Consider the following 15,154-nt stretch of genomic DNA (forward strand, 5'->3'; position numbering starts at 1 on the left):
GGTCCAAGTACTGACAGACAGGGGGTTACAATCCAGATTTGGAATTCTGATTGGCAGTTTCCCCCCCCATGGTCATGTGACCACATTTCAGGCGCTTGGCAGCTGGGCTGCATTTACAGCCATTTGCAGTGTCCTTCAGTCACATGATCATGTTTTATAATAGTTTTGCTGAAAACACCATTTACTTCCTGTTTTTAGCAAAACCATGCCCATAGAGAACCATTGGTTTGTTTAACCATCGTGATGTTCACTTAACATCCTTGGATTCTTTTACTGCTGCAAAAAGGATCGTAAAATTGTTTATGATTGTTGCATCCAGTTTACGCATCCAGTTTACGATTGTCACAAGTTAGGACCATGATAGGCAGGCTCCATAGTAGCTCAAGTAAAGCTCTATCTTTACTTGCATAATGGAGTGGCAAACTTTTCAAAATGGCTTCTAACTTCTGGAATGGAGTGGAATGACAAATTTGTCAGATGATAAATCATTTCTGAAAATTGCTGTCAGGAAAACAGACTGAGTCAAAGAGAGACACACAATTCAACTCATAAATCTGGTTAAAGCGGTTTCGGTATAGGTAGTTCTTGACTTTACAACCACAGTTGATCCCAAAATGTCTGTTGCTAAGCAAATCAGTTGTAAAGTGAGTTGTGCTTCACTTTATGATCTTCCTTGTCACAATTGTTAGATGAATCACTGCAGCTATTAAGTTAGTCACATGGTTGTTAAGTGAATCTGGCTTCCGCATTGACTTTGTTTGTCAGGAGGTCACAAAAAGTGACTACATGACTCCCGGACACTGCAACGGTCATAAATATATGGTAGTTGCCAAATAAATTTTGATCACATGACCACAGGGATGCTGCAACAGTCGTAAGTATGAAAAACAGTGATAATCTACTTTTTTTGGTGCCATTGTAACTTTGAATTATTATTAAATGAATGGTTGTAATTCCAGGACTACCTGTATTAGGCTTTTGGTCTTCAGCACTGATGGGATTTTCTATTTTGGCTGCAGTAGAGTTGTGGAATTTTAAGGGTAAATTGTCTCCCAGGTTCTTTCAATCAGTCCTCTTTATTGGGGGAATCCCTAATGTTTTGCCTAGCTCTTATTTTTTCCTCTATGAGGAAAGAGCCTAGCAAGTAAAACAGTGCATAGATTCCTCAGAGGGTTTCTGGGATCCTGAAACAATTCCCTAGAATGGTTTTCATGGGAGGAAATGGTACTTTTTCCTATTCTAATTGTTGGAAACATCCTTCTGGGTTCAGTTCCAAGTGGGGAAAAAGACACTGGCAACATGGAGGCTGCTTGGAAAAAATGGTTTTAATGGTGGACAGGACCACATGGCTTGAGGTCCTAGGCAAAAAGGTGCTCACATGTTTTGAAGATGTGGAGTGAAGAAAAAGAAGCGAACGAGCTTGCTGAGAGTTCCTAAGTTTTTTATACTCTCTTTGGTTCCACATTTCCTGTTCCTGTGTAAGGAGTGTGTTCTGATTTGTTGTCAGACTCCCGGGGGGAGGGGTGTCTTTGCTAACTTTGTAGGTTGTGTGTCTATTGAGTCCCAAGCTTGGATGAGTTCCCAGATGCCATGTGGTGAGTTGCTGTTGCAGGCTAATCCTATCTTTGTTATGTAGAATAGACTGGCTCAGGCATTTTAATGGCCCATTGACAAAGGTGGGGACTATTAAGAGTGAGTCTCTTCCTGTCTAAAAACATGTTTCTCCATTTCTGATTCAGGAAAATATAATATTCTGCCTTTTCAATATTTCCTAGGATATTTAATTCTTCTAGCAGAGCGGTGGGTGCTAACTTCCTACATGATGGTCAGAATACAGTGAGATCTGAACTCAGCTCTATCCAATAGGTCCGATATTCCCAGCATTCAGACTACAAGGAATTTTTGATTTGGAACCAGATTTTCAGTTGTTTATTTATCTATTTAGCACATGGCATATCATAGATGGACTAGCAAAATATATTAACATATCTAGATTAGTAAAACACAATAAAATATGTTAAAAAGATCTGTGTTCAAATACTAATGTCTAGGTCCGTGATGGTGAACCTTATGGCATGTGTGCCAGGGGTGGCACGAGGAGCCATTTGTTAGGGCATGCGAGGCGTTGCCCTGTCAGTTCCAGCATGTATGCGTGTGCTGGCCAGCTGACTTCAGCTTACTTTTGAGGCCGTTTTTCGCCCTCCAGAGGCTTCCTTGAATCCTCTGGAACGCAAAAGACCGCCCCTGCGGACAAACTGGAAGTTCGGGAACAGACTTCCGGTTTGCTCGTAGGGGCGTTTTTTGCCCTCCGGAGCCTTCAGGACACTTTCCTGAAGGCTCCGGAGGACGAAAAATGGACCTATGGACAACCGGAAGTGACTATTCCTGAACTTCCGGGTTCCCCGTAGGTCTGTTTTTTGCCCCCTCTGCGAGAGTGGGAGGGGCTGTTTTCGCCCTCCCCAGGCTCCTAGAAATCATCTGGAGCCTAGGGAGGGCAAAAAACCCACACCAAAAGCGGGAGGCATTGGTCGCACATGGGGGCACACACAAAGCATTATGGGTGTGGTATGCATGCGCACGACCCCCCCTGCGCTCCCTGCTTTTGGCACAGGAGCCAAAAAGGCCATCACTAGTCTAGGTTTTCTAACATAGACATTGCATCATTTATATTTTATGTACAGAATAATTTATGTCTGTGTGTGTGTGTGTGTTTGTTTCCATAGGTTTTCACGGGTGTAGGTATGCTGGTCTTGTTGTATTCGGATCTTTTCCCATGTAAGATTGAGACTATCTTGGCAACATTTCAGCGAGGTCTCACTCGCCATCTTCAGGCTGGTGTTTTCAGCTTAAAGTATGGTCGGAGCTGCCGTCTTTCTATAAATCTTGGTGGGGGTGTGAGGAGTGCTGGCGTTTCAGTAAGTGGATTGATTGGCTGTGTGGTTGTATCATGATTGGTAGATTGGTGCTGATTGGTGCTGGCTGTGTATCCGTTGTTGTTTTATTTCAACAAGAACACTTCAACACTTCAACAAGAGAATAATTATGGAAGCCATCGAAACACAGAAACACCCCCACAATATGAATAAACATGATGATACCTCCCACCTACCAGACATCTGGAAACCAGCCCTAGTCAACAAACGAGCCCCACCCACCACCCAGGCCGTTACAACACAAAACAACAACGGACACACAGCCAGAACCAATCAGCACCATCTTCAGGCTGGTGTTTTTGGCTTTGTGCTTGTGCGGGAAAAGACCCGGGAAAAGACCTGAATACAACAAGATGAAACTGATTTTGAAAGAACCAAATTAATCTCCAAAACTGAACACTTCAACAAGAGAATAATTATGGAAGCCATCGAAATAGAGAAACACACAACATGAATAAACGTGATGATACCTCCCGCCTACCAGACATCTGAAAACTAGCCCTAGTCAACAGACGGGTCCCAGCCACGAAAAGTGACACCGGACCCAGAACAACACAGGACGCAATCACCAATCACCCTCAGCAGACTCAAACCCAAACCCAAACCCATCCCATAGACCAAATGCAATCACCATCCAGAAGCCAAACCACAGCCGCATCACCAACTGCTGCACCCCCCCCCTCCGACCCGCACACAAAGCAAACTGACACACGCCATGAACACATGGCCAGACCGCAAACTTGGAGCCAAACCAAAGCCCGGGATGTTACACCACAGCCATCTGCTCAGGACATTATATCACAGAACTCAGGAGGTTACAATGCAAAGGCTCAGGATGTTACAACGCAGCCAACCCCCCAGGAGGTTGCAGCATAGGACTCAGGATACCACTACAATAGAGTTCAGGATGTCATATATATATAAAAATCAGATACTGTACCAGTACATGCCTTCAACTTTGAGCCAGTTATGATGTGATATACCTGTGATGGCGAACCTATGGCATGCGCCCCATAGTCCTCTGTGGGTATGTGCACCATCACCAGCTGCTCTTCTGGTTTCCAGTGTGCACATGTGGGCTGGCCAGCTGGTCTTTGCAGGCGCCAGAAAATGGGCCCCAAAATGGTCAAAAACCAGCCAAAAAAATGGCCAAAAAACAGGCATGCGTGCGCTGGCCAACTTCTCTTTCGGTTTCCAGTGCTCCGGCATGCCCACATACATGCGCATGCATGTGCGTTCTGGTTTGGGCACTTGGTGCCAAAAAGGTTCACCATCACTTTGATAGACAGTTTGATGTGGGTCCCCGCAGTCACACTGAGGGGAGAATATTATGCCTCATTTATACAGAGAGTCCTGGCAGATGCTTTGTAAGGTGTGAATCCTATTCAGGATTGTCCATTGCTGATGTGATAGTTCAAAGCCTGGCATCTTTTTTGTGGACTCAGCTTTTTCAGTTGTTAAGCAAGGTGGTTGTCCAGTAAGTTATGTCTGATTTTAAGACTTTTTTGTGAGAGTTGTTAAGTAAATCACTGCAGTTGTTAAATGAATCATGTAGTCATTGTTGGAAGGCAAAGGTTTCCGGTCTGTTCCCAGCCGGGAGTTACCACCGACGCTAAAAGAAAGTTTCGTGAAGACAAACTGTCTGGAAGTTATGAGTTATTTTTGAAGAAAGAACGAACAGGAAGGATGAGACACAGTTCCCAGGTCTGCAGCACCTCATATCCACTTTGGTCTCCCCTTTTATACAGTTTTTCTTGCTTCAGGCTATTGTGTAAATTCGGATTTTATAAAGTTCTTTTTATTCCAGATGATTGCTCTTGATTCTCTTGTCTTCGGATTTCGTTCATCAGGTGTCTTGTCCTTGGGCTAATCCTATCATAAGATACGAGGAGGGTGTTTTCCTGTTTGGGCGCTTATACAAAGGTGTCTGCTCTATGTAAATAGTCATGATGTTTGTTTTATGTTGGAATTGGATTTTGTGTTTTTGTTATTCTGACTGGTCATTGCTAGATTCAGGGTTTTCCCCAACTTCCTAATCCTATTATCTCATGTTTCTTTTGTGACTGAGTGTAACCTTTTCCTGGCTACGAGTGTGGCTTTCTCTGGCTATGGCTCCTGGCTGCGTGTTTATTAATTTTTCTGTACATGCCTTCTGGGTTATTTCTGCTACCTTACTACATCATTAAGCAAATCCATTGACTTTGCTTATTGGAAATCAGCAGGGAAAGTTGCAAATAGAGATCAAATGACTCTGGCAACCATCATGCTACAACCATCATAAATACATGCTAGTTGTCAAGTGCTTAAATTTTGATCACGTGACTATGGGGATACTGTGATGTTGTGGAGTCTTCTTTTTAACGGGGGGGGGGGAGCATCTCACATCCCATCAAGGCCCTCAAAATTCATATTCCGTGTGCTTTCTGAGTGTCCAGAAATTAACTTGCAGCTCAAATGAAGTAAATATTCATAAACAGAAAAGCACAGCCAAATGAAAGCAACTCCCAACTTAAGCAGGGTGTAAGGAATACGCCCGATTGGGGAAGATCACCTAGATACAGCTAATCAACTACAAACCGCCTACTAAAAAGGCCCTAATCCTATTGGCGGCCTTCACGTGTTGGAGGTCGAGGGCGTGGTTCGGTCGGTGGAGCCAGGGCTAGAGCGCAGGCGCGGGCGTTTCATACGTTGCCCCTCTCTCTTTTTCTCTCTCTGTGCCTTCAACATTCGGTTCTTTTTTTTTTTTTGCCGAGTGGGGAGGCGTCGTCATTTCGAAGCTGAGGGAGAAGTTGGGGGAGGTGGAGGAGGGTCCTGCAGTCGCCGGCATAGAAGCCGCCTCTGAGAAGCGAGGAAGTGGCCTTCTAGTGATCCGACCCGGCGTTCAGGCCACGGGAAGCCAAAGCGCCGAGGGAAAGGGATTGCGAGCGGGAGCCGCCCTCTCCGCGCCGAATTGGGACCGTTCGGGGTAGTCCTAGGAATTGGGTGAGCCGAAGCCGCAGCTCCTTGCCGCCTTAGCTCAGGGAAGGGCCGTTTTCTGCAGGAGGACGACTGCCGCGGTGGGGGCTCTACCTGAGCCGGCCGAAGTACAGCTTCCCCCCCTCTTTTTTTCTTTTAAATGAAAAATCGCTACGACAGTGTCTAGTGTTTACCCGGCTCAAATAGCCCTACCCCGGGTAGGAGTAAATATTTACTTTCCCTCCTCCGGATTCCCCTGGGAACACGCGGGCGTTCGTGCGTGACACTATTAGGAGGAGTCCCCGAGACTTAAAACACCGGAGGTTTTGGGTTATTTATTTGATTGATTATGTGATTTGATTCGATTTGACAATCGTTTACAAGACAATAGGTATAAGAATAAACATGAGGATGAATGAAATGGGTACGAATAAATGGGGGCAGTGAGACAGGGACGGTAGGCGCGATGGTGGGGTTATGCGCTCCCCTTACAGACCTCTTAGGAATGGGGTGAGGTCCAGGGTAGACAGTTTAAGGTTAAAGTTTTGGAGATTTGAAGATTTGAACAGCAGAGTCAGGTAGTGTATGCCAGCCAGGCATTGACCATTCTGTTGCTGAAGTCGTATTTTCTGCTTTATACTTTATATATCCGTGTTCAAAATAATTATTAGCGTAAATACTCCTGACTTTTTCCTTATCCGTTTCTTATCTCTGCCATTTCTATTTAATTGCAATCATTGGTACTGTGGGGAAAGGAGGGAGGGAAAGATGAGAACGTGTTTATTGCTGCTGCTGCTAAGGATCACTTTTAGCTTTACTTATTGCTTCCTTCATGCCATGATCCCAAGTTGTTTTAAAAAAACTTTCCACCTGTGTCTTTTTCCAGTTTCATTGCTTTGACTTTTTGTTGTTGTTGCAAAGAATGATGTGTGGAGCTTATTTTTATTCATACTTCCAAGGAGGGATTAAGAAACTGATGCTTAGTGTTATTGTTAAAGGCGCAAAGATGTGTAACATAAATGTGAATTGAAATCTGTAAGAAAAAGCCTAATAGTATCCTATAAGGATGACTGACAATCCTTGGATAGTTTTTGCCATTGACTTGTGTCAGCATTTATTATTTTGTCTGATAAGCAAGACCACAGGCCACACTGAGATTTGATGATTTTATTTTGTCAAGTTTGTGTTAGGAAATATCAATAGTCTTGCAGATGGGTGGCTGAGCTTTTAGATTGGATTCATCTTGCAAATTCATTTAGAATTACTACCTTTTATATAGCTGACGGTGTTAACAGTATCTTGACTTACTATTATGTGACATATAGTAATAATTCCTTGTTTGTTATCCCTTTTGCCATTGGGTACAAAGAGCTTCTGAATTATGAGTTTTCATTCCTTTCTCCTTGCAACATGGAGTCAAATTAACTAAAAGCATTTGCTTGTTTTTTAAAGCAGTTTGTTCAGTCTTAAACCTTCGGTTAATGGATCAAAGTACTTGTGAAATTGGAATTTTCCCCTAAAATTTAAAGTTAACTACAGTACTGGATTTGGTCATGATTCAGCATTTCATATGGAGATGAACTGAATGTGTCAAATAAACAATGGACGTTATCTCATACTTTAACATTTAGATGTGCCAAACTTCTGCATGTGGACATGAGGAAGTTATTTTTGAGGATATTCTATATTTAAAAAGAGCAGTAAAGAAAACTTTCTTGCTGTCATGCATAAAAGTGGAGTTGATATAATAACAATAGATAGGATGACTGGCTGCAGAAATGCACTGAAAGCTGGTAGCATTTGTTGGAATGCAGAAGCACTTTTTTCTGCTTTTCAATTGACTATCAAATAAAATGCCTACTAATTCTCTAATGCGTATCTTATAATTTTCCCCAAGTCAAACTTTTTTTAAAATAAATGGACTATTCCAATAATTGTTCATTGTCTGGCTATTTTAGTTATTTCTTATATTTTGTGTACTCCACTCAAGAAGATAGAATAATGTAATGATAACATGGCTCATAATACCCATACAATACTTGAGGGAAGAACTCTCAACTTCCTGTTATAGGAACTGATTTTAGAAGAGTGCCATAGTTTATATACTCCTTTATGGTGTATGCACATGAATGCAATTTTATAAAAGAGGGGAAATTTGACTAGGAGTAGAAGAACAAGTTTACTGCACCTGTGTTAAGAAGATTAAAGGTTTGATTTATGGTTCTCCCCCAACAAGATAAACAATATCTATTGGCTATTTAAGGAAGACATTTTTGTGTCATGCTTCAAAAAATGTAAATTTTATTTCATATATATTTTTCCTAGGGGGAAAATGCTTCTAAGCATGGATATTCTGTGTTTTCTGAAAACTATTATTGCTTTCATTTGTTACATTTTTCCCCCTTCGGAAGCTGATATATGCAGGATTCTTTTCAACAGTCCTGCACAATATTTTTATTCTCAGGTGCTTTGTCATTACGAAATAATTAACCCATTTTCCTAGTATGATGGGATATTTAGTTCTAAATTCTGAAAATACTACAATTGAATTGCTTGCATATTAATGCTTCAAACTCATAACGCCTGCCAATTTTCCATGTAAAATTCAAGTGTTTTTCTATTGCAGGTAAAGATGCAGGAAGCAGATCTAGTAGCAAAAATGCTTCGAGCTGTTCTCCAGTCTCATAAAACTGGAGTGCCCTTTTCCCATTTGCAAGGGGAATATAAATCTTTAACTGGAGATTGGATTCCTTTCAAGCAGCTGGGACATGCTACATTAGAGGGATATCTGAAGAGCATTCCTGGAGTTGTTAGAATTGAAATTAGCAAAAGTGGTGAGGTGAGATATCCTTTCTTTATAATTAAGCTATACGTGCAATAATTGTAAACATTCCACAAATGGAAACTTGTTAAGAGTTGTATAGTGATTATTTTAACACAAAGCAAAGCCTATATCCAGATATTTGTACATACTTATCACTTTAGTGACTGTCCTTGAATAGTTCACGTGGGATAACAGTATATCATCTTTATATTTATTTGTAATAAATATACAAAGATCCATTTAAATCTTTTGAGCACTGCCCCCAAAATGTGAGGAAATCTACATGTTTTAAAGGTAATAACATATTAAACTTACATGCTGCCTGACTCAGTGGCTTTGGGTCATTGCTAGCAATCACATTACAATAAAATTAATAAAATATTAAAAATGGCAAGTGCACTCTCCCTTGCCACAGGCCTGGGTGAAGAGCCAGGTCTTCATGGCTCTTCTAAATAACAGAAGAGTGTAGGCCATCTAGATATTGGTTAGACCTTCTATCAAGGTTCTGCTACAGAGAAGGTGTGCTCCCATAGTTCTGATATAGGACATTATTTAATCAAAGACACTCAGGAGCATGCCAACCCTGCAGAATCAAATTGGCTGCGCAGATTATTGTGGGAGACAATCCCTCAAGTAACCAGGTACTGCGCTTGATGGGGCTTTATAGACAGCAACCAATCCCTTGAATGCCACCAAGAAAAAAAAATGAGCAACCACTGTAGCTCACAAACCAGAAATTTTACATAAGCATACTGAGGCATGCCTATTGCTGCCCACACAATCATATTCTGGATATGTTAAAACCTTCTTTGCTATTAAAAGACAACCCCAAGTAGAGCACATTACAGGAATGAAGCCACAAGTTGACTAGGACACGATTGACTGAAGGACTGATCTAGAAAAAGGGTGCAAAATGTGCACCAGATGAAATTATGCAAAGTCTTTTTTTCCCCACACCTACTCTTCTAGCAGAAGTTGTGAGGCCAGGAAGAGCCCAGCTTGTATACCAACTTCAGAGGGGGGAAATGCTGCCCAATCTAAAGTAGCCAATGAGTTTCATGCCAGCTCTTTGATTTCATCACAAATTCATCTCCCTCTCTCTTTGTAGCCTCCAGCAGCTCTTGCAGCCTCAGAAACTTTGTTCGCAGGGCTTCATGATAGACTAGAAAGTTAGTACAATACTGGATTTTGTGAGTCACAAAAAATTCCCATACAGAAACAAAAAGACAACATCCATGCCGATCTCTCAAATGTAACCCATCTGATTGCCATTTTTTTTTAAAAAGCACCAATACTTGTTTGATCTTGTTTGATTTATATGCTGAGCATAATGTTTCTAAATGGCACTGTAGAGCATAACATAGTACCTAAGAGTGTCCCATATTTTCTGCTCTGAAAACTAACATTACCATAATCTGTAGAGTTGTGGCAGATGTGTAGATGTAAACTAAGTTTACTGTGTAGCACAATCCGAGCCAATGCAAAGAGAGTTTGAAATGGCTTCATAAAGTATACAAAAAAGTATCTCCCATAATTAGGAATATATAAAGTTATTAATACATAATCCATCTATGTTTCTTTCCACCCGACATAGGTAACTTGCCATGCTGTTGTTTGCCAGGAGACTGCAAGAATTGCTAAGCTTGTAGCCTGCCAGAGAACTTCCAAAAAAAAATCAAAACGGCAAGTGAATTGCCAGATGAGGCTGAAAAATACAACTCCCCTCGCCTCAATAGGTAAGCTTGTCAGTTGCAAAACACCATGCTTAGAGCACACTGAATGAATCAGCTACTTGCTAATCATGCTGAGCTTTTCTAGTGGCATTTCTGCTGACTGCAGTGAACAGTACTTATGCTTGGACAGTTCCTCACAGCGCCCCTCACTGCTGCATGGTAAAGTTGCTAATGTTGGAAAGAAAAAGAACTATGCCTATTATGCCATAATATGTTATGTAATTCAACTTCTAATTTCATAATCCCATGATATTTATAAATTCATAATTCACTAAGTTGATACAAAAGTGAATTCTTCAGTATTTGGTTATTTTCTAAAATGCAGATTTCCTAAACAACTTTAAAATTTAACAATTTTAAAATGACTATCCTATAAGCTCATGGATTGCATGCACTCCTGGCCTGTCCAGGAGTTTTTGTCCGCACTAAACTTGGCACGTGACAAATTGGCATTTTTCAAAACATTCAAACGTTACCTTTTCCAAAGCAAATTAAAGATTATATTGGATGTTTATTTCTGTGGGACGGTGACACACACATACACACGGGTCAAAGTGCTTCAACTTTGCTGACTCAGTGACATCATTGTGTTACTTGGACTTGCCCTTTGTAGCCTGTTGAATACTCATTGTGTCTGTGTGTGTATATGAGAGGGAGGGAGGGAGGGAGGGAGAGAGAGAGAGAGAGATCTTACCTAAGCTGGAAGAATTCTGATATAAGCTAGTAACATTAAAACTAATTATACATTTAGATACCAATTGTTTATGTAAAATATGCTTTCTTATCAGATTCTCAGTTTCAGGTAAAGACATAACTTCTACAGAAATACTTCTTAGTCATAGGTAAATAGAAAATGAGGATCAGGATGTTATGTCTATTTTGTTGTATTTTAGGCAAACCAAAGGACACTCTGAGAAAACCTGGGTTCATGAGTTTTTCAGAAGAGGCTACGAGGGGTACAGTCCCACTGCTGAGAGGCAAGGGAAACCATACAGTTGTGAATCCTAGTATGAACCTTGCATCATATCCTTTATCCCCTGAATTTAGGACGGCTATGCCTAATGAAGTTTTAATACAAGGACATGTGACCATGGTGAACAGGTTAGAAAACTTGTCAATGGTTGTTGAAATGATATTTTAGAACTCTGGGTATCCTTAAGATGAAATTGGTATTTAATGGTAAAAGCAGGTATTCCAAATATAAACTTCAACAATAAGTGAAAGCATTATAGGAATTATAGACCAATAGCCTCCATTGTTTTACCCTGGAGATGAGAAAGTCAGAAAACAATTAGTTCAAACATGCTTGGTATAAACAAACGTTCATCATTGGACAAAAATTAAAAATAAAATAAAACAAATATAAAAATAATAATTAAAGTAATTAAATTGATTAAAAGTAAACAAAAAATAAATCCAAAGGGCAGACTGCATAGACCACCAAGTCTTTTTCTGCTATCAATTTTCTATGTTTCTGTGATGGGGAAATACTTGAAAAATGCTAGCTAAAGGAGGAAGAGGAAGATCTGTATAATGTAAGAACCTAGAGAAGAGAAATTGTATAAGCAGGCTTTTTCTGATTTTTTTTTTTGTCTGGGATAAATATTGTCATGGAGGATTGCTTCACAATATTTTCTTTGATAATGATTAATGAAATACTTTCTAAAATGTTAGTTAACACTACACCGTAGCATAAATAAAGCTTTAAATCAGTTGCTACACAGGTGACAATCTTGAACCCAAGTAATCAAGTATGTTCGTTCTGATGGCAATGTTTTAGTGTAATGTATGAATTGCTCCACTTTTCACTTTCTTTATATATCCATCAGAGAAATGAACAGACATTAATATTAGACATACATAGTGAAGAAATAAATGTGGAAAAGCAGAGGAATTTCCTAGTTTATATAAGATCTTTAGCTTCTGGGGATTCTTTCTACAATATTAAGAGAAACTTACCGTATTTTCACCCATATAACCCGCCCACGCAAATAACCCGCACACGCATATAACCCGCGGGTTTTCCGGATCGTGTAAAATATTTCCCGTATACCCCGCCCACGCATATAACCCGCCCACGCATATAACCCGCGACGAGTAAAAGAGAAGGGAAACAGCTGAGATGGGGGGGGAAGAAACGGAGAAAGAAGCCTGCGCACGCTGGGGAAGAGGAAAGGAACGGAGGAGAAGGAAACAGCTGAGATCGGGGTGGGGGAAGAAACGGAGAAAGAAGCCTGCGCACGCTGGGGAAGAGGAAAGGAACGGAGGAGAAGGAAACAGCTGAGATCGGGGTGGGGGAAGAAACGGAGAAAGAAGCCTGCGCACGCTGGGGAAGAGGAAAGGAACGGAGGAGAAGGAAACAGCTGAGATCGGGGTGGGGGAAGAAACGGAGAAAGAAGCCTGCGCACGCTGGGGAAGAGGAAAGGAACGGAGGAGAAGGAAACAGCTGAGATCGGGGTGGGGGAAGAAACGGAGAAAGAAGCCTGCGCACGCTGGGGAAGAGGAAAGGAACGGAGGAGAAGGAAACAGCTGAGATCGGGGTGGGGGAAGAAACGGAGAAAGAAGCCTGCGCACGCTGGGGAAGAGGAAAGGAACGGAGGAGAAGGAAACAGCTGAGATCGGGGTGGGGGAAGAAACGGAGAAAGAAGCCTGCGCACGCTGGGGAAGAGGAAAGGAACGGAGGAGAAGGAAACAGCTGAGATCGGGGTGGGGGAAGAAACGGAGAAAGAAGCCTGCGCACGCTGGGGAAGAGGAAAGGAACGGAGGAGAAGGAAACAGCTGAGATCGGGGTGGGGGAAGAAACGGAGAAAGAAGCCTGCGCACGCTGGGGAAGAGGAAAGGAACGGAGGAGAAGGAAACAGCTGAGAACAAACGGCAGGAAGGGAGAATCTGGCTCCTTTATCGTAGGGAGAAGAAAAACCAACCAACCCCCCAACTTCTCCCTTCGTTTTCATTCCTGGCCCTTTCCAATTGTCAAGCTTTTTGCCTCTTTCCCCTTCCCCAGCACGCGCGCACACACACACACAAAACACAGAGGCGGGGACGCGGGTCGAGTGCCTCAAGATATCCCCACCTAGCAGCCTTTTCAGGGGAGGGAGTGGGGGGGATCGGGACTTCTACGTATCTCTAATTAGGCTGGCTTTGAAGACCTATTCAGCCCGTCTGAAAGGCTCTGAAGATAACCGGGGTAGGCTTTTAAGGCACCTCCACCCTCTTCAACTCCTCCCCCCCTCCCTCATACACACATAAAGTGTCCCGCTTTGCCTTCCTTCCCCCCCCCCCCGCCCCAAACGTGTCTGCTGCTTCAGCTTCACATGCCTCAACTCTGTTCCAGCTGCATAATTTTGGTTTAGGACCCAGGGCTGCTGCTTCTTTTTTTTTTTTAAGGAGAGGTGATATGTGTGTGCGTGTGTGTCTCCTTTATCGTAGGAAACGTTTCTGAGGTTTATGGAGCTTAAAGGTTCAAGTGCTTTTTGCCTCATTCTTCCTACTTCCCAAGGAGAAGTAAAACTCCTTAACCGGGGTAGGCTTTTAAGGCACCTCCACCCTCTTCAACTCCTCCCCCCCTCCCTCATACACACATAAAGTGTCCCGCTTTGCCTTCCTTCCCCCCCCCCCCCCGCCCCCAAACGTGTCTGCTGCTTCAGCTTCACATGCCTCAACTCTGTTCCAGCTGCATAATTTTGGTTTAGGACCCAGGGCTTTTTCTTCTTCTTCTTCTTCTTTTTTTTTAAGGAGAGGTGATATGTGTGTGCGTGTGTGTCTCCTTTATCGTAGGAAACGTTTCTGAGGTTTATGGAGCTTAAAGGTTCAAGTGCTTTTTGCCTCATTCTTCCTACTTCCCACGGAGAAGTAGGAAGAATGACTTGACTTCCACAGGACTTCTTCTCGTTCAAACACACACAAACACACAAGCACGCGCGCACACACACACACAAAACACAGAGGCGGGGACGCGGGCCGAGTGCCTCAAGATATCCCCACCTAGCAGCCTTTTCAGGGGAGGGAGTGGGGGGGATCGGGACTTCTACGTATCTCTAATTAGGCTGGCTTTGAAGACCTATTCAGCCCGTCTGAAAGGCTCTGAAGATTAACCGCGGAGGCGCGGTTCGGATCAAAGGGGCATCGCCTGCGGGCGGAACTGCACAGCCCGAACAGTCAGCTGAAGAGGTGATCAGAAGGAAGGAGAGTCCAACCGTGCCAATCTCCCCCCCCAAAAAGACCCCAAAAGACAATTGCTCACCCTTCTCCATACCAACCGGAGCCCAACGCCTCACCCTCTTCTTCACCTCTCGACCACCCCTCTCTCGCCCCGCAGGAAGGAAATATCCCTTGAAAAGTCATTTCCGTCTGGATTCCCGTTTTTTCCTCCTTTCTTCCGCTCGCCTCTCCACATTATAACCAATTGGCAAACGGACCCCCCCCATTATAACCAATTGGCAAACATTACGTTAGCTCTATTCCATCGACCTCCCAATTAAAACCAATCAGCAAACATTACATTAGCCATTTCCGTCTGGATTTCCGTTCTTTCCTCCTTTCTTCCGCTCGCCTCTCCACATTATAACCAATTGGCAAACGGACCCCCCCCATTATAACCAATTGGCAAACATTACGTTAGCTCTATTCCATCGACCTCCCAATTAAAACCAATCGGCAAACATTACATTAGCCATCGGACCTCCCCATTATAACCAATCCTCAAACAT

The 15,154-nt window shown here is 42.7% G+C and overlaps 1 protein-coding gene across 4 annotated transcripts in view; it reads left to right on the plus strand.

The window, feature by feature from the left end:
- TDRD7 (tudor domain containing 7) overlaps positions 1-15,154 on the plus strand; it is a 46,597-nt gene that overhangs the window by 1,866 nt on the left and 29,577 nt on the right. Inside the window, exons 1-4 of one of the 4 annotated variants that reach the window (XM_087716333.1) lie at positions 5,655-5,915; positions 8,515-8,727; positions 10,307-10,448; positions 11,339-11,546. In XM_087716333.1, the coding sequence (XP_087572459.1) occupies positions 8,521-8,727; positions 10,307-10,448; positions 11,339-11,546 (557 nt within the window). In that variant the 5' untranslated portion in view covers positions 5,655-5,915; positions 8,515-8,520. Of the gene's footprint in view, positions 1-5,654; positions 5,916-6,419; positions 6,467-8,514; positions 8,728-10,306; positions 10,449-11,338; positions 11,547-15,154 lie in introns of those variants that run through there. The other 3 variants (XM_087716330.1, XM_087716332.1, XM_087716331.1) reach the window with 3 other exon arrangements.

The sequence above is a fragment of the Thamnophis sirtalis genome, unplaced genomic scaffold (assembly GCF_051295495.1).
Source record: "Thamnophis sirtalis isolate CommonGarterSnake01/CBP01778 unplaced genomic scaffold, rThaSir2_p1.2 scaffold_5, whole genome shotgun sequence".
In the NCBI taxonomy this organism is placed as follows: domain Eukaryota; kingdom Metazoa; phylum Chordata; class Lepidosauria; order Squamata; family Natricidae; genus Thamnophis; species Thamnophis sirtalis.